The 25,681-nt window shown below is 44.9% G+C and overlaps 1 protein-coding gene across 7 annotated transcripts; it reads left to right on the top strand.

The window, feature by feature from the left end:
* LMAN2L (lectin, mannose binding 2 like) lies at positions 1 to 25,442 on the top strand. 7 transcript variants are annotated; one of them, XM_004752944.3, is made up of 9 exons: positions 1 to 228; positions 1,436 to 1,554; positions 4,792 to 4,909; positions 5,713 to 5,795; positions 19,735 to 19,767; positions 20,847 to 21,008; positions 21,098 to 21,212; positions 23,548 to 23,667; positions 24,491 to 25,442. In XM_004752944.3, exons 1-9 carry the CDS (start codon positions 42 to 44, stop codon positions 24,571 to 24,573), a joined length of 1,020 nt encoding a protein of 339 aa, XP_004753001.2. In that variant the 5' UTR covers positions 1 to 41; the 3' UTR covers positions 24,574 to 25,442. The 7 variants fall into 7 exon arrangements, with proteins under 7 accessions (XP_004753001.2, XP_004752999.2, XP_004753000.2 ...); XM_004752942.3 differs by having other exon boundaries at positions 23,976 to 25,442; XM_045077760.1 differs by lacking the exon at positions 1 to 228 and adding an exon at positions 2,434 to 2,514 and having other exon boundaries at positions 23,976 to 25,442.
* The last annotated feature ends 239 nt before the right edge of the window (positions 25,443 to 25,681 follow it).

Below are 25,681 nucleotides of genomic sequence, written 5' to 3'. Positions count from 1 at the left end.
CTACGGGGCGGGCTTTTAATGAAGGGACGGCGGTGGGAAAGATGGCGGCGACTCTAGGACCCTCTGGGTGGTGGCAGCGGTGGCGGCAGCGTTTGTCGGCTCGGAATTGGTCCAGGATGTTGCTCCTTCTTCTTTTGATGGGGTCTGGGCAGGGACCACGGCAAGTCGGGGCGGGTCAAACGTTCGAGTACTTGAAACGGGAGCACTCGCTGTCGAAGCCCTACCAGGGTGAGGCGCCCGGGGCGAGGTGGTCGTGCACGGGGAGGGCTTCGGGATCTGAGCTCAGCGGTAGTGACCGGGGGTGGCTAAAGGCTCGTGGCCCCAAGGAAATTGCCGGCGGGGGGAGGGCACACGGGGACTCCCGCAGCGTTTGGGAGCCTCGGGTCCAAAGGGCAGGGGTCAGCTCTCCCCGCCCCCCGTTTTGGAAGTTTCCAGCAGGTCGAAGCCGGGCTCGGATGCCGCTAGCGCTAGGCCTGGACAAAGGGGAGCTCGGAGTTGGACAGCAGTAATGTAGGAGGGGGTAGAACTGCAAATGGTGGGTAGTGACTGAAGGCCACTAGCAAAGAGCCGGTCTCTCGATGGAGCTGTGGATGTGCTAGAAATGAAGCAGGAGGCAGAGCCGGGATAGAACTTGGCCGGACTGAGAAGGAGGAAATTCTGTTGCCGGTTAAAACACCTGCTCTCCAGTCCAGGAGCCCTGTTGATGAAAGAGGCTAGTTAGCTTTGCTCTGTTCAGGGTTCTTAGGCTCTTAGACACAGCTTTATCGACCAGAAAATTTATGTAGTTAGCTACAGAGAGGACCAAATCAATGCATGTGGCTTAACTCACACAAGTCTGTTTCCCCACTGGAGTGTGGGACAGCAGACAAATCACTGAAAGTGCAAGAGTGTATATACATAGCTGCTAAGGGTGATCATTTATTCACTCAGCAGATGCCTTGAGTGCCTCATCTGTGCTGTCTCTGGTAGCACAATGGACTATTACAGACACAGTTCTCACTTGGCAAGAGGCTTGAAGCCTGAGGTACTGGGAGAAGTACCTTCACCCTTGTATTGTTTACAGAAAGGATGTGATTAAGCCCTAGAGGCCTGAGAGTCAAGCTCTTTTTGGTAGAACTGGGGAGTTGTGGTTTTTTTTTTTCTTTTATGGTGCTAAAATTTACATATAAAATGGGAGGAATGGATCTAAGCTGTGGTTATTGAGGCAGGAATAAAGTGCTAGCTCTGATGTGCTCTGGGGTGTTCACCTGAGAAGGCCTTTGTGAAAGGAAGCCGTGGAGATGTTAAGGATTTGAGACTTATGAAAGGCAAGGTAGGAGATCAAGTGTCATGAAAGGGAGAAGATGACGATGACTCCAGTTTTAGGAGGGATCCATGATGGTTTCAGAGTGGGTTGGTGTTGAAGAGTGTTAACTGATCTACTTCCTCCCTGTAGGTGTGGGCACGGGCAGTTCCTCACTGTGGAATCTGATGGGCAACGCCATGGTGATGACCCAGTATATCCGCCTTACCCCAGATATGCAAAGTAAACAGGGTGCCCTGTGGAACCGGGTGGTAAGAATCTTTCTCCCTCCTGTGTTGGTGGTCCAGAAAGCCTGAAAAAGTTAAGCAGTGGCATATTGACTTAATTTTACTGTTTATCCCCAGTGCTCTGTCTTCTGTGGATGTCACGGATTTTCATTTCATAGAATATGGATGACCTTCACAGTGCAATCAGATATGTAGAGACATGCTCTCAGTTGTTCCAGTTATAGCAAATAATCCATTTTGATTGTGTTTTCTGAAAAGTCTTTTTTTTTTTTTTTTAAAGATTTATTTATTTATTTGACAGAGAGAGATCACAAGTAGGCAGAGAGGCAGGCAGAGAGAGAGAGGAGGAAGCAGGCTCCCTGCTGAGCAGAGAGCCCGATGCGGGACTCGATCCCAGGACCCTGAGATCATGACCTGAGCCGAAGGCAGCGGCTTAACCCACTGAGCCACCCAGGCGCCCTTTTTTTTTTTTTTTTTTTAAAGATTTTACTTATTTGATAGAGAACGAGAGAGCATAAGTGGGGGATCGACAGTGGGAGAGGGAGTAGCAGGCTCTCTACTGAGCAGGGAGCCCAGTGAGGGACTTGATCTGAGAACCCTGGGATCACGACCTCAGCTGAAGGCAGATGCTTAACCAACTGAGCCACCCAGGCTCCGTGTTTCCTGAAATGTCTTAATTCCTGATTGACCTGATACTGTTACTTCTTGGAGGTTAACAACTTAATTCACATTTAATTACTTCGTAAAGTAGAAGACTGCTCTTTTAAATTTAACCTAAACTTCATCCCAGTATCTGCCCTTGTTATTTCACTTTGAAGTGTCTAATTTTAAATTTTATTTTCATGTGAAAGCCACTTGGAGCCCCTTGGTCATTTTATTTGTCCTTCTCTGGACCTTTTCTAGCTACATTGTCTTCCTTGAGGTATGGCGGCAAGAAGTGAATGCAGTATTCCTGGTGTGGCTGCACTGTGATTTTGTACAAGTGTAAGACGATGCTTTCTTTTTGGTTTCTAGGGCTCTTTCTAAATCTTTTACAACCACTTTACTTTTGGGAATGACCTTGGCATTCTTTAATACTTTTTCTTGGGTTCTCATAAGCTAAGAACTTACTTTTTCATGATTTTTTTTTTTTTCATGATTTTTGATTTACAACTTTTCATGGTCATTGATAAGTGAACCTCAGCAAAGAGAACAGTTTCTTTTCCCTGTTCATTTTATGTGACAGAGAATTCTAACAGAACAGAGGGATAAGAGAAGTTTCTACTTGAGCTATTTGCACAAGCTGGCCTCTTAACCCAGATTGTAGTGTTGAACTCATTCTTGGACAGAGTACAGGGCGGCGTGTTCTGGTAGAAGAGACTAAGGGCTGGCAGTTGACAGACTTGGGTTCCAGATCTCGCCATATTACACACCTACTGTGAGCCCTCCGCTGTTACTTAATTCTCTCATTGCTCCCTTTCTCCGTCTGCCAAATGCGCTTTGTAATACCTTCTCCGTGCCCACTAGGGTTATTGTGAGAATAAGACAATAGACATGAAAAACTTTGGAAAGTTAAAATGGTTACAGAAATGTGTGTTACATGCATCTGTTATAAGCTTCATTGATGGAGATCTCTGGTAACTAAATGATTATGTCCAGGGCTAGATGCTTTGCTGCTGACCTGCTAGCTGTCCCTACATAACTCTTTTAGCATCAGTTCTAGTTTAGGATCTAGTTATCCTGCCCATCTTCAGATTGTCTGATGCTGTATTTTTGTTGTTGTTGTCAGAAGAAGCTTTGGAGCTGTTTCTGAGTTATTTGAATAGGATGTATTTGTTTGAACAGTGGTTCTCAAATTGGCTGTCCAGGTGAGTTGATACCTGTGGTTACTTGGATTTTTTAAAAGCTCCCAAGTGAATCTAATGTACAGCCAAGTCTCAGAAGCTCTGTGAGGTTTAGCCCTGAGCAAAGGCATATGGCACTATGGTAGAGGAGGCCAGGATAAGTGGCAGGCACCTCTTGGCTCAGTGTGAACCTCTCTAACCCTGGTCTCATCCCAGGGGGAATAATACCTACCCTCTGGCTCTGGGGCAGCTTCTTGCCACTGAATTTCACTCTTGTCCTGACATCTAAGTGAAACAGCAGAAAGAGAACCCAGAACAACAACGCAGGGACTGGGCTCTTCAAGGTAGGGTAAGCTATCAGATACTGTGGGTTTTTTTGATGAATTCAGAAGTAACTTCATCCCTTTCATTTGACTGTGTGCTCCTGATACTAACACTTTTGGAAGATTTCCCAGAAATTAAAAATGAAAGCTAAAAATGATCTAGCAATATCTTGCTCAAGAGCCAGAACAATCTGTATAAAGATTCTGGGTGAATCCTGTTGGCCTATCTGCTCCTCATTCCCTTCTTTGTTCGTAGTGACTGTTAATCAGGAGCCTGTATAAGCCAGATAGCTACTCTGCTTTCTCCTTGAAAAAGTGTTCAGCTCTTTAGAGCACTTAACCATCCACTTATCTCCTTCTCCATTTTTCCAAGCCTTTGATGCACAGTTAAAGAAAAAAACCCCCAAAGAACAAACACAGGAGTCTTTTTAGTATCCACCTCCTTAATGTTTTTCCATCAGAAGCTGTCCCTGGGGTGGGGATGGTGGTGTTCTCCTTTGGTACATTTATGCTTCTTGGCCATGGGCATGAGGTTTTAGGGAACTGTAACTGTAATTTACCCCCTCTTGGGGAATTCTAGCTTGCCCCTCAGCTTGACATAGGGCCAAGTCTAGCTAATTAGAGTTGTTTACATGTCTGCTAATTATTCCTGGAAACCTTTGCATAATGACTTAGCCTTTTTTTTTAATTAAAAAAAATTCTTTTGTAATGAATGAGACTTTGACCTTTCTTGAAATCCACAGTTTTTAGAATCTGTCAGAGGAGTGATCTGAAGTTGCAGATAGCCACCTGTACTCTAAAGGCTGAGATGCTTTGCTCTGCCGCCTTAGCAATCTCTTGTCTTTTCCAACTTTGGAGTACTGTCCTGTTCCTATGGGAGGTACTGAAGATAATTGGGAGGCTTATTCACTCTTATAGTAAATACCATATGCAGTTGGACGGCCTAACCTGTTTGATTTTATGACGCAAACACTTAGTAAGTCATAGATTTCAGTTTCAACCCGTTGCCTCATGTTGCCTGAACTTAGGTTTTCCAAGTCTCTAGACCACTCTGAGGGCTTGAGGGCTTTCACATTTCGTGCCTTTCATTGATTCCGGTGTCTTTTTCACTCTAGCCATGCTTCCTGAGAGACTGGGAGTTGCAGGTGCACTTCAAAATCCACGGACAAGGGAAGAAGAATCTGCATGGGGATGGCTTGGCAATCTGGTACACGAAGGATCGGATGCAGCCAGGTATTGGGAGCCTGGGTGCTCTTGTGTGGGGTACGACAGGTCTGCTTTCTCATGTGCCCTCTCTTTGAGAAGCATATGTCTTCCCTTCCCCGCCCCGCCAGTGCCAGCAGTTTTCCCACTCCCTTGATGTCTGTGGATGAAGACCAGCCTATCCAGTCTCTAGAATGGGGTCTGAGTCCCAATAGAGCAGCAGAACTTGACTCATCCTGGGGCGAGATTGTGCTAATTAGTCCCTTCTGGTTTCCCTTGGAGGCCAAATGGCCATTTGGGTGGGTGAAAGCCCTGGCTTTCCCAAACACAGGTGACTGGGTGAGCTGACTTCTTCGTAGCATGTGTAGTGAATGGTCTCAGAACTCCTTGAGTTAGGAGTTGCATGGGAGCTGTTGCTCCAAGGACGTGGCAAACTCAACCTGATTTGACCTGATCTCTTTTTTGCAACAAGAAGCGGAACTTGGGAATTCAGCTCTCTCTCAGGGGCATAGTTGTCACCAAGTGTTCGTGAAGCAAAATTCTTTTGGGGCGCCTTAGCAACTGGTTTGGACCAGGGAGCAGCTGTAGTGCTAAACAGTGTTGCAGTGGCCTTCTCTCTTCCCCCTGCCTTCAGTAACAAACAGCTACCGACTTTATTGGGTGCTTGGTACAGGCCCTGCACTTTACCGGATGCTTTTACATATGTTTTCTCATCTTAAAGAGAGGCCTGGGAGTCACTTGAATTTTACTTTTTCGTCCATCATAGTGATATGTTTTTCCTTTATCAACTCTTGGCTTTATTTCATTGTTCATCATCTGTTCTCTCTCTCTAGGGCCTGTGTTTGGAAACATGGACAAATTTGTGGGGCTGGGAGTATTTGTAGACACGTACCCCAATGAGGAGAAGCAGCAAGAGGTAATGGCAAGTGTTAGAGCTTAGGTCAGCTGCACTGATATCACAGTTCTTTGCCTCAGGAACATTCACGAGGGAACAGGGGCTAGAAAGTGAGGGTTTTCATTCTATTTTTTTCATCTGTTGAACTTGAAAAGTTAATATCCTTGTCAGAGTGTTCTAGAGAGAACAGTTTATGGTGCACAGTTCTTTGGGAATGGCTGTTGTGATTGGGGCCTTTTTCTTTAGTGTTCACAGTGTTCTTTTGTGCACATTAGGTAGCTGCTGGAATCGAGCATGCTTGGCTGGTTGGTGATTTGGCTCCTAGGCCCTGCACCAGAGCAAGCTGAATTTATATAACTCAGCTCCCCTGACTTAATAGATCACTGCTGTGCTCTCTTCTGTAGCTTGCTCACTCTTTCGAGTCTCCTTTTCTTCTTCCTGTTTTTAGACCCGAACAGCAATTCTGTTGTCCTGGAGGAAACGTTTTGTTCCAGTCCCGTTTCCGGCTGTTGGCAGAAGCCTCTTGCTTTTTGTTGGCTGACCCTAGGGTTCTTTAGTACTTTCTTATACTGCCAACAGGTTTATATTCTTTGCCTGATGGCCATGACATTAGATGGTGGGAAAGCAATTATGACAGGTGTTGATGGATATCCTGTAGCTAAATAATAGCAAGAAAGGCAGTATTGAGGATAGAGACAGAACTCACTTTATTTTTTTTCCTTAAAGTTTTTTATGAAAGTTTTTAATGAAAAACCGAAGGCTTGTTAAAAGAAATGGGAAGAATACATGATCATATGTGCAACACCCAGATTCAGCAGATTCAACAGTTTCAGCATTGCACACAGAGTTCACTGTAAGCGGTGGAAATAGAGACCCAAGTTAGGAAAATGACTTTTTGTTGTGAGGCCATTCACAGTAGCATCTCCGTGTTTCCTATGTTCCTCCTCACTCCACCATACAGCAGGAGCTTAATAGTTGCAAGACTTAGTGAGAAGACCAGCAGGATCCTTGCACTCAGGAGCACTGAGGTGTGAGGATGTTCCTGGGGGAAATGTGGGGTGCTGTAGAAGACACAAGAGGTGTGTCGAACCAGGAGCAGGACAGTGTGGTGGTGGTGGGGAAGACTTCCTCCAGGAAGTGACATTTACACTGATGTCTGCAGAATTAGGAACCAGTGTGCCATGCAGAGGGAAAAGCATGTGTTAAGGTGATAAAGTGAGAGAAGAGATCAGAGAGAGATGATGCTAGAAAGAAAAACAGAGCCCCAGTCTTGCCATGTTGCTCAATTTTAGCTGCCACCATTCCTGTGCCATTCTTTACTGTTGCCTCTTGGGCAAGTTGACTGGCCCCTGAGATTGAGTGGTGTCTGCTTGGGTGGGTGGTGGTTTGGCTGTTTGGACCAGTGGCAGAGCCATCCGAATGTACGTGACTCATCCTCACTGTGCGCACTGGGGCCAGATTCTGGGGTGAGGTGTTCCTGGTAAGGAGTCTGGGCTTTATCCTGAGGGGGTAAGTGTTATAAAGGATTTTTTTTTTTTTAAGATTTTATTTATTTATTTGACAGAGAGAGATGACAAGCAGGCAGAGAGGCAGGCAGAGAGAGAGGAGGAAGAAGGCTCCCTGCTGAGCAGAGAGCCCGATTTGGGGCTCGATCCCAGGACCCTGGGATCATGACCTGAGCCGAAGACAGTGGCTTAACCCACTGAGCCACCCAGGTGTCCCTGTTATAAAGGATTTTAATGAGGAGACTGTCATGACTAGGTTTATGGTCATGCTGAGGAAATAGGGGTAGTTAGAGATGCATCTGAGTAAGGGTATGGGCTTTAGGGCTTGACTAGACTTCTAAATGTGGCTCTCTGCTTCTTCCAGAAATAAAGTGTGGAGATTCTCTTAGCTTCCATTTCACCATCGGATAATAGTAGTTCTCATTTGGCAGATGTGATGGCTTATTTTGTAAGAAGAGTCTTGTTAATAAAATTAGTTTTGGTTAGTAAAGATTGGCACTTTTTCTGGCTATTCAGGTTCTCACTCCCAGCTATACATTGAGATTGCCTGGAGTGCTTTTAAAAATACTGACGTCCAGGGGACCTGGGTGGCTCAGTTAATTAAGCATCTGACTCTTGATTTTGATTCAGATCATGATATCAGGGTCATGGGATCGAACTCTGCATTGGGCTCAGTGTGGGGTCTGCTGGAGATTCCCTTCCCCGTTTCCCCCACTGCTTACCTGTGCTTGTGTAGAGTCTGTCTCTCTAAAATAAATAAAATATTTTATTTTATTTTATTTTTTTAAAAGATTTTATTTATTTATTTGACAGACAGAGATCACAATCAGGCAGCAAGGCAGGCAAAGAGAGAGAGGAGGAAGCAGGCTCCCTGCTGAGCAGAGAGCCCGACATTGGGCTCGATCCCAGGACCCCGGGACCATGACCTGAGCCGAAGGCAGAGGCTTTAACCCACTGAGCCACCCAGGTGCCCCATAAAATAAATAAAATATTTTAAAAAGTGAAATTAAAAAAAAAAATGGATGTCCAGGCCCCAAGCTCAGAGTATAATTCTATTTGTCTTAGGTGCAGCGTAGGCAACCTTTCTTTTTCAGAGTGCTCCGGGTGAGTCACATGTGTAGTCAGGATTGGGAACCCCTGGACCAATACGAGGTCCTTGTTTCCGTATTAGTTGTTTACCTGTTAAACACATGTGTTTATTAAAATGACATTTAAGAAAACTCATCAAAGTGGTTTTTGTTTATTTGGTGGCTCTTATGTGCCAGGTACTTTACTGTCTTAATCCTCATCAAAACTCCTTAGAGTTAGTATTATTTTTCCCCATTTATGAATGAGTACAGAAGCTTAGAGAAATGTCTTGTTCAAGGTAACAGCCAGTATAAATGGAGTCAGATTTTGAACATACCAGATACCAGAGGCTGTGCTTTTTTTTTTTTACTCTTTAAAGGTTTTATTTATTTGACAGACAGTGAGAGAAGGAACACCAACAGGTGGAGTGGGAGAGGGAGAAGCAGGCTTCTGGCTGGGCAGGGAGCCCAGTGTGGGACTTGATCTTGGACTCTGGGATCATGACCTGAACCAAAGGCAGACGCTTAATGCCTGAGCCACCCAGGTGCCCCAGAGGCTGTGGTTTTAATTATGATGCTCTACTCTCTCCCATCCATTGTTCTGCCAGGTTGATTTCCTTGAGAATGGAGATACTTTTTTTTTCTTTTTAAAGATTTTATTTATTTATTTGTCAGACAGAGATCACAAGTAGGCAGAGAGGCAGGCAGAGAGAGAGAGAGAGGAGGAAGCAGGCGCCCTGCTGAGCAGAGAGCCTGACGCGGGCTCTATCCCAGGACCCTGGGATCACGACCTGAGCTGAAGGCAGAAGCTTCAACCCACTGAGCCACCCAGGCGCCCCAAAAGAATGGAGATACTTATTATTCACATATCATCTCCTATGTAATTTTAGTTCTTAGAGCTTATATTCAGTGCAACAACTTGGAACTATTTTAGAGGGTAAAATCGAGTGTGTTTTGTTGGCGGCATGGTTTACTTTGATAGCCTACATAAAGGTGCCAGGCCTTGTTTCCAACACTCATACATGTTATTTACTTGTAACAACTCTTTGGGGGTAGATATTACTGTTATCTTTACATTATGGGTAAGAAACTGAAGTAAAGAAAGGTTAAAAAAATTTGTCCGTTGGGACCTAGGTGGCTTGGTCAGTTAAGTGGCTGCCTTTGGCTCAAGTCATGATCTCAGGGCCCTGGGATGGAGTCCCACATCGGGCTTCCTACTCAGTGGGGAGTCTGCATCTCCCTCTCCCTCTGCCTGCTGCTCCTTCTGTGTCAAATAAATCTTTAAAAATAAAATTTTGTCAGTGACACAGAGAGGGTTTGCTTCCAGCCTACAATCTCATTATTTTGTTTTATTATTTTTAAGTACATCAGAAGAGGGTGACAAATACGGTACCTTTTGAAAACTTGCAAATGTCACCTAGAGGATGTGTGGGACGAGAACAGGAGCTGGCGGGAGGGAGTGTGGAACAATTCACCAAATCCCTCAAGGTGGTGGTAAAAATGTTTCTCTGGTTTCTTGTTTCCTTGTCAACAGAGCACATGACCTTGTTGCTCAGCTTACTTGCAGCCACATTGGTTCATGAGGAAATACAGGGAAAATATTAGCAACCAGTAATGCATCTGAGAACAGGAGTTCAGTTTAGGCTTGGCTCTCTGAAATCAGGACAGATTGGTAAACTTAACATGTTTATGTTCATGATATCAGGGTCGTGGGATCGAGCCCTGCATTTGGGCTGTTAAACATATCTGTTAAACATAACGTAAACATGTTATGTTTAACAGATATGTTTAACATGGTAACCTCAATTTCCCTGTCAGCAATAATGAAATTGTAGTTTAGGTGAGTGAGTCAAGAGTTGAACTATTTTGGGAGTGCAGGGTATTGCCTGTGCCATAGTAAGATTGCCAGATCAGAAGTGGTTGTTAAAAATGATAGTGGGGGGACACCTGGGTGGCTCAGTTGGTTAGGCCGCTGCCTTTGGCTCAGGTCATGATCCAGGGTCCTGGGATCAAGTCCCGCATTCGGCTCCTTGCTTGGTGGGGAGCCTGCTTCTCTTGCTGCCTCTGCCTGCCTCTCTGCCTGCTTGTGTGTACTCTCTCTCTCTATCTCTGGCAAATAAATAAAATTAAAAAAAAATGATAATGGAAAAAATAGGAAATCTGGATAGATCTGTAACAGGAAGAGATTGAATTAGTAATAAAAAATGACTCACAATGAAAAGCCTGGGTCCAGACGGCTTCACTGTTTTCTGTCAAACAAAGAAAGTAGAGTTAATACCAGTTCTTCTAAAAAATTCTTTTTTTTTTTTTTCAAAGATTTATTTATTTATTTGACAGACAGAGATCACAAGTAGGCAGAGAGGCAGACAGAGAGAGAGGAGGTCATTCTCTCAGGGTTCTGGGATCAGGCTCTAAGTCCGGCTCTGCACTCAGTTCAAAGTGTGCTTGGGATTCTCTCGCCCTCTCCCTCTGCTCCTCCGACTCATGCCCCTGTTCTCTTTCTCTCTCTCTAAAATAAACAAGTCTTTTTTTTCTCTTAATAAATAAGTCTTTAAAAAAAAAAAATAAGGGGGCGCCTGGGTGGCTCAGTGGGTTAAGCCTCTGCCTTCAGCTCAGGTCATGATCCCAGGGTCCTGGGATCGAGCCCCGCATTGGGCTCTCTGCTCTGCAGGGCGCCTGCTTCCTCCTCTGCCACTCTGCCTACTTGTGATCTTTGTCAAATAAATAAATAAAATCTTTAAAAAAAAAAAAACCTTGAGAAAATGTAGTATCTTTATGTTAATAAAAACATTCAACAAATTAGGAATAGAAGGGAACTTTTTCAACCTAATAAAGGGCATCTATGAAAACCCTCAGGTAATATCATACTTAACTGTGAAATACTGAATGCTTTCACTCTAAGATCAGGAATAAGATGGGGACATCCCTTCCTGTTACTTATTTTATTTTAATTTATTTTTTTTTTTTAAGATTTTTTATTTATTTATTCGACAGACAGAGATCACAAGTAGGCAGCGAGAGAGAGGAGGAAGCAGGCTCCCCACTGAGCCCTATGTGGGGCTCGATCCCAGGACCCTGAGATCATGACCTGAGCTGAAGGCAGAGGCTTAACCCACTGAACCACCCAGGCGCCCCCTTATTTTTTTTTTAAAAAGACTTATTTATTAAGACAAAAAAAAAGACTTGTTTATTTTAGAGAGAGAGAAAGAGAACAGGGGCATGAGTCGGAGGAGCAGAGGGAGAGGGCGAGAGAATCCCAAGCACACTTTGAACTGAGTGCAGAGCCGGACTTAGAGCCTGATCCCAGGACCCTGAGAGAATGACCTGAGCTGAAACCAAGAGTCAGATGTTCAACCGACTTAGGCACCCAGGTGCCCCATTCTTGTTACTTCTATTTAGCATTGTACTGGAGGTTCTAGTCAGGGCAGTTGTGTAAGAAAAGAAAATAAACATCTGGATTGCAAAGGAAATGTAGAACTGTAGATGACATGATGTTGTATGTAGAAAATCTTAAAGAATTAGCAAGAATACTGCTAGAACTAATAAATGAATTCAGCAAAGTTGCAGGATACCAGATCAATATACAAAAATCAATTATACATCTGTATGCTGGCACTGGGCAGTCAGAAAATGAAGGTAAGAAAACAGTTCCAGCGACGCCTGGGTGGCTCAGTCGTTTGCCTTCAGCTCAGGTCATGATCGTAGGGTCCTGGGATCAAGCTCAAGTTGGGCTCCCTGCTCAGCGGGGAGTCTGCTCCTCCCTCTCCTCTCTCCCTGGCTTGTGTGTGCACACATGCTCTCTCTCTCAAATAAATAAATAATCTTAAAAAAAATTCCACTTATACTATCATGAAGAATAAAATACTTGCAAATAATTAAAAATAAAAGTACACTCTGAAAACTATAAAATACTGTTGAAAGAAAGTTAAGTCCTAAGTAAATGGAAATATATCCTGTGTCATGAATCAGAAAACTTAGTATAGTTGATCCTTGAACAGTGGGAGGTGGTTAGGGGCACGGACAACCCCACCCCTAACACACTGTTGACAAGCCACACATAACTTTTTTTTTTTTTAAATTTTTTATTTATTTGACAGAGATTACAAGTAGGCAGAGAGGCAGGCAGAGAGAGAGAGAGGGAGAGAGGGCGAAGCAGACTCCCTGCTGAGCAGAGAGCCCGATGCAGGGCTCGATCCCAGGACCCTGAGATCATGACCTGGGCTGAAGGCAGAGGCTTAACCCACTGAGCCACCCAGGTGCCCCCACACATAACTTTTGACTCTCCTGGAACTTAACTACTAATAGCCTACTGTTGACCAGACCAGATGCCTTACAGATAATATAAACAGTTGATTAACACGTTTTTTATGTTATATGTATTGTATACTGTATTTTTTTTTTAAAGATTTTATTTATCTGACAGAGATCACAAGTAGGCAGAGAGGCAGGCAGAGAGAGAGGAGGAAGCAGGCTCCCCAATGAGCAGAGAACCCGACGCGGGGCTCAATCCCAGGACCCTGAGATCGTGACCCGAGCCAAAGGCAGAGGCTCAACCCACTGAGCCACCCAGGCGCCCCTGTATACTGTATTTTTACAATAAAATGGGCTAAAGAAAAGGAAATGTTATTAAAACCATAAGAGAAAATACATTTATAGTACTGTCTTTGTATTTTAAAAAAATTGACATGGAAGTGGACCTATGCAGTTCAAACCCATGTTCTCAAAGAACAGCTATATTGTTAAGATGATGATGCTTCCCACGTTGGTCTCTAGATTTGACATATTCCGTGTCTATCAGAAACCTAGCTGGCTTCTTCGTAGAAATTGACAAGGTGATCCGAAAATGCAAGAAATGGAAATGCAAGAGAACTAAAATAGCCAAAATAATACTGATAAAGAAGAGCAAAGTTGTAGGAGTCATATTTCATTTCAAAACTTAATACAAAGCTGCAGTAATAAAGACAGCGTGGTACTGGCATAAGGATAGACCTATAGATCAATGGTATAGAATTGAAAGTCCTAGAAGTAAGTCCTCATGTTTATGATCAGTTGATTTTTGATAAAGCTGTCAAGATAATTCAATGGGGAGAGAACCATTTTCTTTTTTTTTAAATAGATTTTACTCATTTGACAGAGAGAGAGATCACAAGTAGGCAGAGAGGCAGGCAGAGAGTGGGGAGCAGGCTCCCTGCTGAGCAGAGAGCCTGACTCGGTGCTCCATCCCAGGACCGTGAGATCATGACCCGAGCCAAAGGCAGAGGCTTTAACCCACTGAGCCACCTGGGCTCCCGAAAGAACCATTTTCAACAAAAGGTGCTGACTCAACTGGATGTCTACATGCAGAGTAATGAAATTGTCCCCACCATACAAAAAATTTAACTTGAAATGAACTGGAAAACTAAGTGCAAAAGCTTAAAACTAAAACTCTCAGAAGAAAACATAGGGTTAATTCTTCATTACCTTGGATCAAGCAAAGGTTTTTAAGATATGACACCAAAAACAAAAGCCACACACAAACAGATGATTTGGGGAAAAAAAATAGATTATACTTCTTTTTTTTTTTTTTAAGATTTTATTTATTTATTTATTTGAGAGAGTGACTGACAGCATGAGCAGGGTGGAAGGAGAGAGGGAGAGGGAGAAGCAGGCTCCTTGCTGAGCAGGGAGCCTGATGTGGGGCTTGATCCCAGGACCATGGGATTATGATGCAAGCTGAAGGCAGATGCTTTTTTTTTTTTAAAGTATTTATTTATTTGACACACAGAGATCACGAGTAGGCAGAGAGGCAGGCAGAAGCAGGCTCCCTGCTGAGCAAGGGATCATGAGATCATGACCTAAGCCAAAGGCTGAGGCTTAACCCACTGAGCCACCCATGTGCCCATTGAAAGCAGATGCTTAACTGACCAAGCCACCCAGGCACCCTTTCTTTTCTCCGTTTTTACTTCTTTTTTTTTTTCAGGGGCAGGCACCTGGGTGGCTCAGTCAATTACGCATCTGATTCTGGATCTCAGCTCAGGTCTTGATGTCAGGGTCATGAGTTCAAGCCCCACATTTGCTCCACACTGGGCATGGAGTCTACGTTTAAAAAAAAAAAAAACAAACAAAAGAAAAACAAAACCACCCCACAAAGCAACAACTTATGCTTTGGAGGATACCATCAAGAAAGTAAAAATAAACCCACAGAATGGGAGAAAATCAGTGAAAATTGTATATATGATAAGGGACTTGTTTTTATATATTCTAGATATAGTTCTATAGTAAAAAAGACAACTCATCTAAAAATGGCTGGGTCAGTTAGTGGAGCATGTGACACTTGATATTGGGGTTGTGGGTTTGAGCCCCATGTTGGTTGTAAAGGTTACTTGGAAAATAGTTTTTATCTTAAAAAAAAAAAAATAACCAAAGGATCTGAATAAGTATTTCCCCAAAGAAGATACACAAAGGATGGAGAAACATGAAAAGATGTTCAGCATCATTAGCCAACAGGGCCATACAAATCAAAACCACAATGAGATGCTACTTAATACCCACTTGTGGCTATTTAGTTATAGCTTAAATAAAAAAGACAAATCCTAGTAAGTGTTGGTAAGGGTGTGGAGTAATTGGAACTCTCATACACTGCTGATTGGGAATGTGAAATGGGCAGTTGTTTTGGAAAACAGTTGGTCAGTGCTTCAAATGTCTAAATACAGAGTTGATATCATCCATCAATTTCACTCCTAGGTGTATATACCTAAGAGAAATTGAAATCATGTCTATACAAAAAAGTTGCATAAATGTTCATAAGCACTGTTTATAGCCATAAAATGGATATAACTCAATGTTCTATCAACTGATGAGTAAACAAAAAAAATATACATATTAAAGATTTTAATTATTTATTTGAGAGAGAAAGTGTGTGTGCACACACCAGAAGGGGAGAGGGAGAGATAATTTGAAGCAGACTACCTGCTGAGTGGGGAGCTCTATGCATGGCTTGATCTCATGACCCTGTGATCATGACCTAAGCTAAAATCAAGAGTTGGATGCTTCACCAACTGAGCCACACAGGTGCCCCTCTTTCCTGTCCTTTTTTTAAAATTTAAGATGTCTTTTTTGTTGTTGTTGTTAGAGAGAGGCACACGCACACAAGCTAGAGGAGGAGCAGAGGGAGAGGGACAAGATCCCGGCATGGGCTCAGTCCCACAACCCTGAGATCACAACCTGAGCCGAAATGAAGAGTCAGTTGTTCAAGAGACTGAGCCACCCAGGCACCTCTTCTTTCCTTTTTTAGAATCTGGAGCCATTCTCCAATATTTCTGTGTTTCAGATTATATTAGAGACCTAGGGCTTTTGTTTTGTTTGTTTCTAACAGTGTATACTAATCACTTTTCCATAATGATTTGAGAACAGTGAAGCATGGATATTGAGCCAGGGCTGAGGGGCCAGACTACTTGGCTTCCAGTCCTGGTTTTACTGCTTAAATAAGCTTTCTTACCAGTGCGGTGGGGATACTGATATCACCACTTACGGTTGTGAGAAGTAAATGAATGGGTATGTGCACATTACTGACTACAGTGCCTGGCACAGCGTAAGTGCTCTGAAAATGCCCATTATTCTCATTCATACCACTAAATGCCATTCCCAGGGGATACTTTGCAGACACCTTGGCAGTAGCTTTTGTGGCTCTGTTCTTTCCCTCTCCTCTCCCACTCTCCTTTTCTTCATATCTAGGTTCTAGAGAGCAAACTTGGCCAGCTTACTCCACGGCACTATGCCTTAGGTTGGAAAAAATGACTCTAAGAAGAGTGGCTCCTAAATGCTGGTTCATGAACTCATATTGGTTGGTAACAACTTCCACTGATCTTTTTTTTTTTTTTTAAGATCTTATTTATTTATTTGACAAAGAGCTTGAGTAGGGAGCGGCAGGGAGAGGGAGAAGCAAGCTCCCTCGTGAGCAGAGAACCAGCAGTGGGACTTGATCCCAGGACCCCAGGATCATGATATGAGCCGAAGGTGGATGCTTAACTGACTGAGCCACCCAAGTGCCCCAGTTTCATTGGTCTTAACAATGGGAATAGTAGGGGCGCCTGGGTGGCTCAGTTGTTAAGTGTCTGCGTTCGGCTCAGGTCATGATTCCAGGGTCCTGAGACTGAGCCCCACATTGGTCTCTTGGCTCGGCGGGAAGCCTGCTTTTCCCTTTCCCACTCAGCCTGCTTGTATTCCCTCTCTCGATGTCTGTCTCTGTCAAATAAATAAATAAAATCTTAAAAAAAAAAAAGAAATAGTAAAGTGAATTCATGAGTGCTAAATTGTTTATCATGAAATTCTGTTATTTTTTTGGTATTAAAATTTTATTTTAAAAATGTTTATTATAGATGATTGTTCTGTCATTATTGTAATTTAATGTTTATAGGTCAAAAAATGGCAAGCCCATTAATCTCCAACATATTTTTGGAGATTTTACCAGTCTGTGACAGCCAGTGGTCCAGGAATTACTGCTCTAAAAGATGCGTATTTGCCTTGACGCTCCTCATCGCTTCTCGGCCTTTTGGCTAAGATCAAGTGTGCCTTGACGCTCCTCTATGCACAGCTGGGAGTAGTATTTGTATCTAGAACGAATGAACATTTATTGACTCCCAGACAGCTTACTAAAGGCCGTGTATCTCATTTCATCTTCGTGATCAGCCCTGTGATCTAGCTCTGTATTACCCTCTCTGCTTACAGGGAGGAAATGGAATGTCTCGAGGAGCTACGGTAATCCACCCAAGGTTATACAGCTCTGAGCGTATAACTGCTGTTAGGACCCAGTCTGCCTGATTACAGAGGCCGGTGGGCTCCTTTTTCTGTCTAGTTTACAGTTACTTGTATGCTTGGAATCTGGGATTTTAGCATAGGATCCGTAAGTCTGCAAGTTCACAGGTCTCCCTTTAGTCAAGATAGGCTAAGGGTACAATTACCACATAGAGGGCTTTTTTTCTTTTTTTTTTTTAAGTGGCTTTGTAGTAGAAAATTTGGAAACATTTCTTCATCCTACAGGCAATAATCATTTGGACAATAGGTAGGAGTGACTCTAATTTTTAGTGACTCTTAAATTAGGAATGAAACTACCACCTTGCCTGAGTCTGAGGGATTCTTCAGCCTTTGGTTCTGGCTATATATAGGCTGCTTTCCAAGGAAAGAAAATGAGCTGCTGTGTGAAATTAGTGGCTTCCCAAGGAACACTTAACTCCTGCCTGGGCATGGAAAATAAGAGGGCATTTAAAGACTTACTACTAGTGTGAGGTGAAAAGTTGAAGGCCAAGTCACAAGTTGCTGAAGTAGACAGATTCTTCAAAGTTGTGGGGTACTGTGTCTGGTGCGGTGGTTCTTAGATTTGGCCACATATTACAACTGTCTGTGGTGCTTTTTGAAAAATATATGGGAGCGCCTAGGTGGCTCAATGGATTAAGCCTCTACCTTTGGCTTGGGTCATAATCTCAGGGTCAAGCCCCGCATCAGGTTCTCTGCTCAGCTAGGAGCCTGCTTCTTCCTCCCTCTGTCTGCCTCTGTACCCACTTCTGATCTCTCTCTGTCTAATAAATAAAATATAAAAAAAAAAAAGAGAGAGAAATAGATGATCCTATGCCCTGCCCCTCCCAGACCTATTGAATGAGACTGAGGGACCCACATGGGATTGCAGCTGGAAGGCTCTCCCAGAGGATGCTGGGAGCCAGTTTACCTCTGGCTGTCACTGGATAATCAGATGCCTCACCAGCCTTGGGAAGAGGAAGGCTCTGATGGCTTAAGAAGAGTTGTCTCAGGCACTTTCTTGAAAGATGCAATGTAAACTTCTGATCATGCGTGCTGGGGTTGATAAATGAGCTACCCAGGGCATTTTTAATCCCTTCTTTTCCCTGATTGTTCACTGAAGTTAGGAGCATTCTTTTCAGAAGCCCATTCCTGTATGTTGACAGCATACTATGAATTCCCTTGTTCTACACGATCGCTGTAGGAGAGGAGTATTGAGAATTGGATCACCTACTGACACATTCCGTACCCTTCTGTAGACCTGGGCATAGTCCACCAGTAGCATGGAAGCAGAGCAGTGGGGGTCTGCTCTGAGACTTGCCCTGTGCTCCTTCCTCCTGTGGCTTCTGAGGCCCAGTGTGATCTGGCTTGTGTCTCAGCTCACACCCACCTCTCCCTCACTGGCTGTGTGTCAGACACTGCTGTCTCCTCCTGGTCCTCGAAGAGGTCGATCTCATGCTTCTTATGCCCGCAGATCTTTTGGTGGCTCTCTCCAAAGATGAGGCCTCAACTCCTCAGAGAGCTTGTTCCCTTAGCAGTTTATCATGTTGCCTGTTATATTCTCATCATAGCATTAGTACTCTCTGAAATGCTTTTTTGTGAGTTGTATTTCTTTAAGTAGCCCCTATACCTAAAGTAGGGCTCGAACTCATGACCCTGAGATCTGAAGTTGCTTGCTTTTCCAAGTGAATCAGCTGGGCACCTCTCTCTCTGAAGTAATTTTATTTATTTGTTATCTCTTCCATTGTGATGTCAGCTCTGTGAGCCCCCGGCATCTGGAACGGTGCCCAGTTCCTAATAGGTACTCACTGATAGGAGGAGGAATGCTTCAGGCTCTACACCCTCACACATCCTTCCCATAGGGTAGAGCTGGGCTGAGCTTGTGTGGGTATCTCCTGTCGCTAGTAGCTTAGAACTGTAGCAGTTCTCTGGACCAAAGCTAAATATCCCTGAGCCTCTTGATTTTTCTAAATCTGCCATACTGCAGTGCTCACACGGAACTTTTTCCCTGTCCACATATTATAGGTTAGAATGACAGCAGCTGTTTGGAAATATATGTCCATGAGGTTCAATTAGAGGGTAAATGATCCCTCTGGATTAGAGTTAACTCCATTGTCTCTCAAGTGGTGGGATTTATCCTTTAGGCTAAGATCCTGGGCAGTAAACGGCATCTTGAATTTGGAAGAAATGGGCCCTCTTTGTCACTCCTTTGTCTCCCCTTGCTGCAGCTGTACAGACAAAAACACATGGCCTGGCCTTCTCAGAGACATAAGCAAAGTGGGGCCTTCTTGGACAGTGGAATGCTGTGTGTTTTTTGAAGTCTCTGAAAGCCTTAGAGAGGTTTTCCTAGTGGGCCCCTTTAAGAATTGGATAGTAACAGACCCTCTCCTTAGAAAACATACAAGCAATCTGTCCACATAGTTTTGCCTGTAATTTTGAGGGATGTAAGGACTTGCTAAATGCCCTCTACAGATCCGACAGTTCTGTTTGGGGATTTAGATCGGTTTGCTCATCCACCACGGCTGGGTCAAAGCTCTTCCATGGCTGTTTCTTTCTGACCTGGTCTCCTGTCTTCTGTGTCCTCTTTCATTTTTATAAAAACCTGCTGGACCCTCTCAGGCCCAGAAGAGGAGATATTCTCCAGGAGTCCAGGTACTCAGTCTTGACACGCCATGGCCATGCCTTACTCCCTCTGTGTCCATTCAGCATTTGCTCCTGTTCACACCCATGTGGCTGTTGTCTTGAGAGTCACCAGTCTCTGATTTTGACTGCATCTCCACCTTGCATGTTGACTATTGAGGACAATGAGGAAGTCACCAGAGAAGGGGCATGTATCTGTTTCCTCTCCTTTCATCACCCTGCCTCTGCACTGCCTCAGCACTGGGCTGGTTCTTAAATGGTTAGCCTATCATTTCTGAGGATGAATTCGCTCCTCCAACTGTTGGAGAGACGGGGCCTCTGAAGTAGGTGGGAAGATTGGTAGCTTATGGGGAAGCTTGCAGTAGGAGAACTTGCCCAGGGTATTATGGGGAGAAGTTATGTGTAGGTGAAGCTTAAGTGGGCTGGAAGGTCTTTCGACTAAGAACAGTCCTTGTGGCTGGAGAACACCAGCCAGCAGCCTGGTTCTGGCAGTGCTGGTTCTGAGTCCTGATCCATTTAGCATCCATCATATGCTTACAGGATTTGAGGATTTGAAAGGAGCTATCTGGAATGGAAAGATTTCCCTGATCAAACAGGTATTTTCAGAGTACCTGCTCTGTGCAAAATGCTCACCTGAGAGGGTGGGGGGTGGGAGGTTGTGGGGGATGGAAGATGGGGACATACAAGTATAGTGATTTTTTTCCCTTCGAGGGGTTTACATGGCAAATTGGGGAGAAGGTATATATACATCAAAAGGAAACTACCGGTCCTGGGCCATGTATGTATGTGAGTGCCAAACAGTGATCTCTGGAAGGATTGGAGTCAGACTCCAGAGGGGCCATTTCAGGCCCACCTGGGTTGGTAGCAAGGGGGATTCCTGAAGGCAGGTGGAGAGTTCAGTTGCTTCCTGGGCCATAGCCTTTGATCATCTGAGTGTGCATTCTCAGGGGCCGCTAACGATGAGGTGGAGTGGTTGTCTGGTCTGCCGGAGGGGCTCAGCTTGTATGTGCAAAATTCCCATTGCTGTTTGTACAGGCATTCCTAAGTGTGCTTCCTTACTGTCCTCTGTTCTTCCTTCCCTGCTTTCCCAGCGGGTCTTCCCCTATATCTCAGCCATGGTGAACAATGGCTCACTCAGCTACGATCATGAGCGGGATGGGCGGCCTACAGAGCTGGGGGGCTGTACGGCCATTGTCCGCAATCTGCACTATGACACCTTCCTTGTGATTCGCTATGTCAAGAGACATTTGACGGTGAGTCCTTGCTTTCTCGACCAGTTGGTGGTATGGGCTGCCTTGCACCTGCTTTCATAGCCCTGATGTATCTTTTCTTTTTATTCTAGATAATGATGGACATCGATGGCAAGCATGAGTGGAGGGACTGCATCGAGGTGCCTGGGGTCCGTCTGCCCCGGGGCTACTACTTTGGCACCTCCTCCATCACTGGGGATCTCTCGGGTACTGCCATGAGCACTCTTTATTTGTCCTGACCGAGGTCCTGTCTTGAGTGCCGGGCCTTAGCAAGGCTTCTGAGGGGAGAGCCAGACAAAGAGAGCTCTGGGAAGTACCTGGACAGTGCTTCTCTTCTGGTGTTCTGGTACCCTTAAACACCCCTACCCCAGGCTAGTGCATTTGGCTCTAGGAGACGGTTGGTGCTATGGAAAGCAGGGTCTGCCTCTTCAGGCCAGCTCTTCCAGCCCGTGTTTGGAGTTCTGTGCTTCATGTCTGGTGCCCTTTCTGCAGTCTGGTTCCTTCCCATCCAGCTCCTGGTGTGCTGAGCTCCCCTTCTCTTAAGCTTTTCCTTGAACTCTCTGACTCTGTTGTCCCTCTTCTGACAGCCCCCAGCTTGGTGTTTGAATGTGTTGTATGTTCAGGGGCTTCTGTGTCCAGGCCATCCCCCACTCTAGCCCGCTGCACTCAGGCCTCCTGGGCATCTCAGCCAGATGTTAGCACTGTTCTCATCCAACCTACTTCTCTTTCCTCGGCACGCATGGTACTCTCTTCTCAGCCCTTGCTCTCTGTCCTCTCTTTAGCTGGTTTGACCAGTTACTCTGAAACTCCTATTTGATTTATGTGGCATTAACAGTACCTAGTTCTTTTACTTTTCTATCTCTGGATTTTCTTCCTACTTATTTCCAACTTGTAACTTCCCCTTCCGTGTTTATTCTGTCCCTTGGCTTGAGCTTTAATCATAACCTCTTTGGAGAAGAGGTAAGGCACTGAACTTTTGGGCTTTTTGACTAGTGTAATTCATTATGAATAAAGCTAGTAGGAAATAGAATAATTTTTATCTGAAAAAGTCCTTTGCTCTAGATGTTCAGTGATACTGTCTACATTAGTAAGTCCCTGTTCTCTGGCTGTAGGATAGCCCTAAATACAAATTAGGTCTTTTTCTTAAGAAATCCAGTCTCAGGACGCCTGGGTGGCTCAGTTGGTTAAGTAGCTGCCTTCGGCTCAGGTCATGATCCCGGCGTCCTGGGATCGAGTCCCACATCGGGCTCCTTGCTCCGCAGGGATCCTGCTTCTCCCTCTGACTCTGCCTTCCACTCTGTCTGCCTGTGCTCGCTCTCGCTTGCTCTCTCTCTGACAAATAAATAAAATCTTTAAAAAAAAAAAAAAAAAAAAAGAAATCCAGTCTCTAGTGACCATGCTGGTAGCCATGAGTACCCCTAGCATTCAGCTTTGTGGTCTCTTAATACCAGTTCCTGCTAAAGGAAACAAGAGCTTCTTGGAGAAATGACTGATACCAGGTCTGAGGCAGGAAACGGGGAAGCTGGGAACTTTCCAGGAAAGCAAGGAAGATAAAAACTTCTAGGTTCATGTAAAAGAGCTCAAGAGCCAACTTGAGTGGGCTCCCACTGGAGGCAGATGGGTCATGTTGATCATCTATAAGATGTAAACAAGTTCAATGTCTTGAAACACATCAAACATGTTTGAATCAATGAGATTATAACAACACTTTAAAAAGAGAAAAAGCACACCTGGGTGGGTCAGTCAGTCAAGCGTCCATCCTCCATTCAAGTCATGATCCCAGAGGTTCTGGGATGGAGCCCTGTGTTGGGCTCCCCGCTCAGTGGGGAGTCCACTTGTCCCTCTGCCCCTCCCAAACTCATGCACGTGCATGTGTGCATGCTCTCAAATAAATAAAATCTTAAAAAATAGAGGAAAAAAATGGGAGTCCCTAATTCCTTGATCCTTTCTCTAGTAATTATTAGTGAGATATTCAGGGTGATAGTTATAAGCAACTGTGGAGAATGTCATTGCCCAGATGGAAAGTGTGTGCCATGCCAATAGCTATGCCCTGCTCAAGGCCTATTAATCAGCTGGCATGAGGCCCTTTCCTATCTTGCTTGGGCATATTGTCTGCACGGATGGGAAACTGGTGCTGTGTCTTCCCTTACTGTGTTCCAAGGTTTTACGTACGAGGTGGGCTTTAATGCTTGCATTATATCTAAGTTTTTTAAAACTATATAGATAATGCATGCCTGTTGATAAAAACTTAAATCCTCAGTAATAGATTATTCTCTATTCCCCATCCTTATTTTTACATGAAAGGAAACAGGTTTCAGTTATTTTTTTCAGTCACTGCTAGCGGGGCACTTGGCTGGCTCAATTGGCACAACATCTGACTCTAGATTTTGGGGTCATGAGTTTGAGCCTCACGCAGGATGGAGAGATTACTTATGTTTCTAAAAAAAAAATCCAGGGTCACTGCTAATGAGCTGTAGCGTGAAACTCCCAAGATACCTCTTTTTGGGGTGGTTTGGGTCCTCCCTATGCTTTTTTCCTTTAGATAATCACGACGTCATCTCCCTGAAGTTGTTTGAACTGACGGTGGAGAGAACCCCAGAAGAGGAGAAGCTGCATCGAGATGTGTTCCTGCCCTCGGTGGACAACATGAAGCTGCCTGAGGGTGAGCGCAGGGGATCGGGGAAATGGCCCTGTGCTTAGAGAGGAGGTCCCTGTGCCTGGGAGGTCTGGGGTGACTTGCACCCACAGCTCGCTGGGCCATTTCCTGTGTTCATGGAGCACAGGCTCCTGCCATTCTGCTGGTCTCCATGTTACAGATGAGTAGGGCTGCTCATTTTTTAAATTGAGGCCCCTGGAAAGGGAGTGTCTTTCTGCCCTCGGGCTCCCAGAAATGAGTGTCAGAAACTGGGGACTTGATACTCCAACTGGGTGGGCTCCTGATTCTGACGTGCTTCCCCCTTGTTTCCTCAGTGACTGCTCCATTGCCCCCCCTGAGTGGCCTGGCCCTCTTCCTCATCGTCTTTTTCTCGCTGGTGTTTTCCGTATTTGCCATTGTCATTGGCATCATACTGTACAACAAATGGCAGGAACAGAGCCGGAAGCGTTTCTACTGAGCTATCCCGCTACTGCCATGCCTGCGGCTGTCACCGTGAGCCAGCGCTGGCCTGAGTGTCGAGCCAGCTGGGTCTTCTCCAGTCTCCAGCAGCTGGTCAGGGACTCTGTTCTCTCACTGGAGCTTTGAATGCAGGGATACTGCATTGCCATTGACATCCATGGGGACATTTAGCTGGTTCAGGAAGCCCACCTACCCTGGGGCAGCGCTGCTGTGATGTGCCTTTCCCTGCAGTCCTTCCACTTGGGAGCTAAAAGGGACAGAGAGTATATATACGGTTCTGATGCCAAAAATCACAGAAAAGAATTTCATAGCTCAGGCTGCCTTTTTGTTGGACTCAGAGGATCGTTGTGTTTCATTTTTAAATCTGCAGAGAACACAACACGGATAACTCCTCATACCTTCCAGGCATACATTTGTTGGTTTGTTTTTTCGTCCAAGCCTCCGTCCACCTGAGGAATTCTCCCTGGAAATCCGGATGGAAACTTCTTCCCTGTGTTGCCTTCTCCCTCCACTCATTGCTCTCTCCACATGCAGCCTGAGCTAGAAGAGACATCTGGATGCCTCTCCAAAGAGCCTTGGGCTGCAGAACAGACTGTTGTTTCACTACCCTCAGTAGGTGGCCACAGTGGAGGGCTCTTTGGCTCACTGCTCCAGCTGTTGTTCTTTAGCACGCATCTTGGTTCTGTTGGTTTGTTTGTGACCTTCCCAGTTGGTTCCTTTAAGCCCTCAGTCAGGTTTGGCCAGAAGTTGGGTATGAAAGTCGAGAGAAGCTTATACGACTTAATGGTTGTCAGGGGAGTAACTAGGAAACTGGCCAGCTCCATGTTTCAATACCAGAAGCAGCATCTGCCATGTGATCTGGCCATTGGAGATGTTTCTGGACTCTGGAGCCTGATGAACTCCATGTTTGGTGTTTATAGGACTCTTGAAATCCCACTTGGGAGTGTTCAAAATGTAAAGAAGCTTCCTTTTTATAGCCTCGGCTTGGATACTCTCCAAAGAGGAAACTTGGTTTCTGTTTCTTAATGGTGGAGAAACAGTTGCTATTCTCCTATTGCAAATCTGGGAGCAATGGACCCTCGTCCTCTGTGCCTGGAAGAGTTCATTGTCATTGAGCAACAGAGCCTGAGTGTCCTCCTCTGTGGGTCAAACCTTATTCCACTGCCTTATCTGACAAGGGGTCATGTGCTGCTCACCTGTCTGCCCTGTGATTAAAATGGCCAGTAGGCCAGTCTCCCTGGAGGGCCTGGAGCTCTGAGCTCTCCTAGCCCTGTACTTCTGTAGCCTAAGGGAAATTCTTAAAATGGCTGATGAAAACCAGACATGAGCTTCCAATTCAGTGTCTTTCCTTTTAGGGGTGGTTTGGGTGGGGGTAAGGTCTGGGCTTTCTTACTGAGCTCTAAGCCTGAGAACCCTCACCTTGCCTTCTTCTCAGTTGGGAAAGAAGCCCTCAGCTCAGCCAGAAGGAAAGGAGGTCACGTTGGCTGTGTATGGGTTTGTCGTGTTGGGCTTTCTTCTGTCCCTCCCATGTGCTTAAGTGAGCATCACAGGCTGTACTGCT

This window comes from Mustela putorius, unplaced genomic scaffold (genome assembly GCF_011764305.1).
Source record: "Mustela putorius furo isolate JIRA1106 unplaced genomic scaffold, ASM1176430v1.1 tig00000224_pilon_pilon_pilon, whole genome shotgun sequence".
Taxonomy (NCBI): domain Eukaryota; kingdom Metazoa; phylum Chordata; class Mammalia; order Carnivora; family Mustelidae; genus Mustela; species Mustela putorius.
The sequence above is the reverse complement of the archived record's forward strand: the minus strand, read 5'-3'. Positions and strand labels throughout refer to the sequence as shown.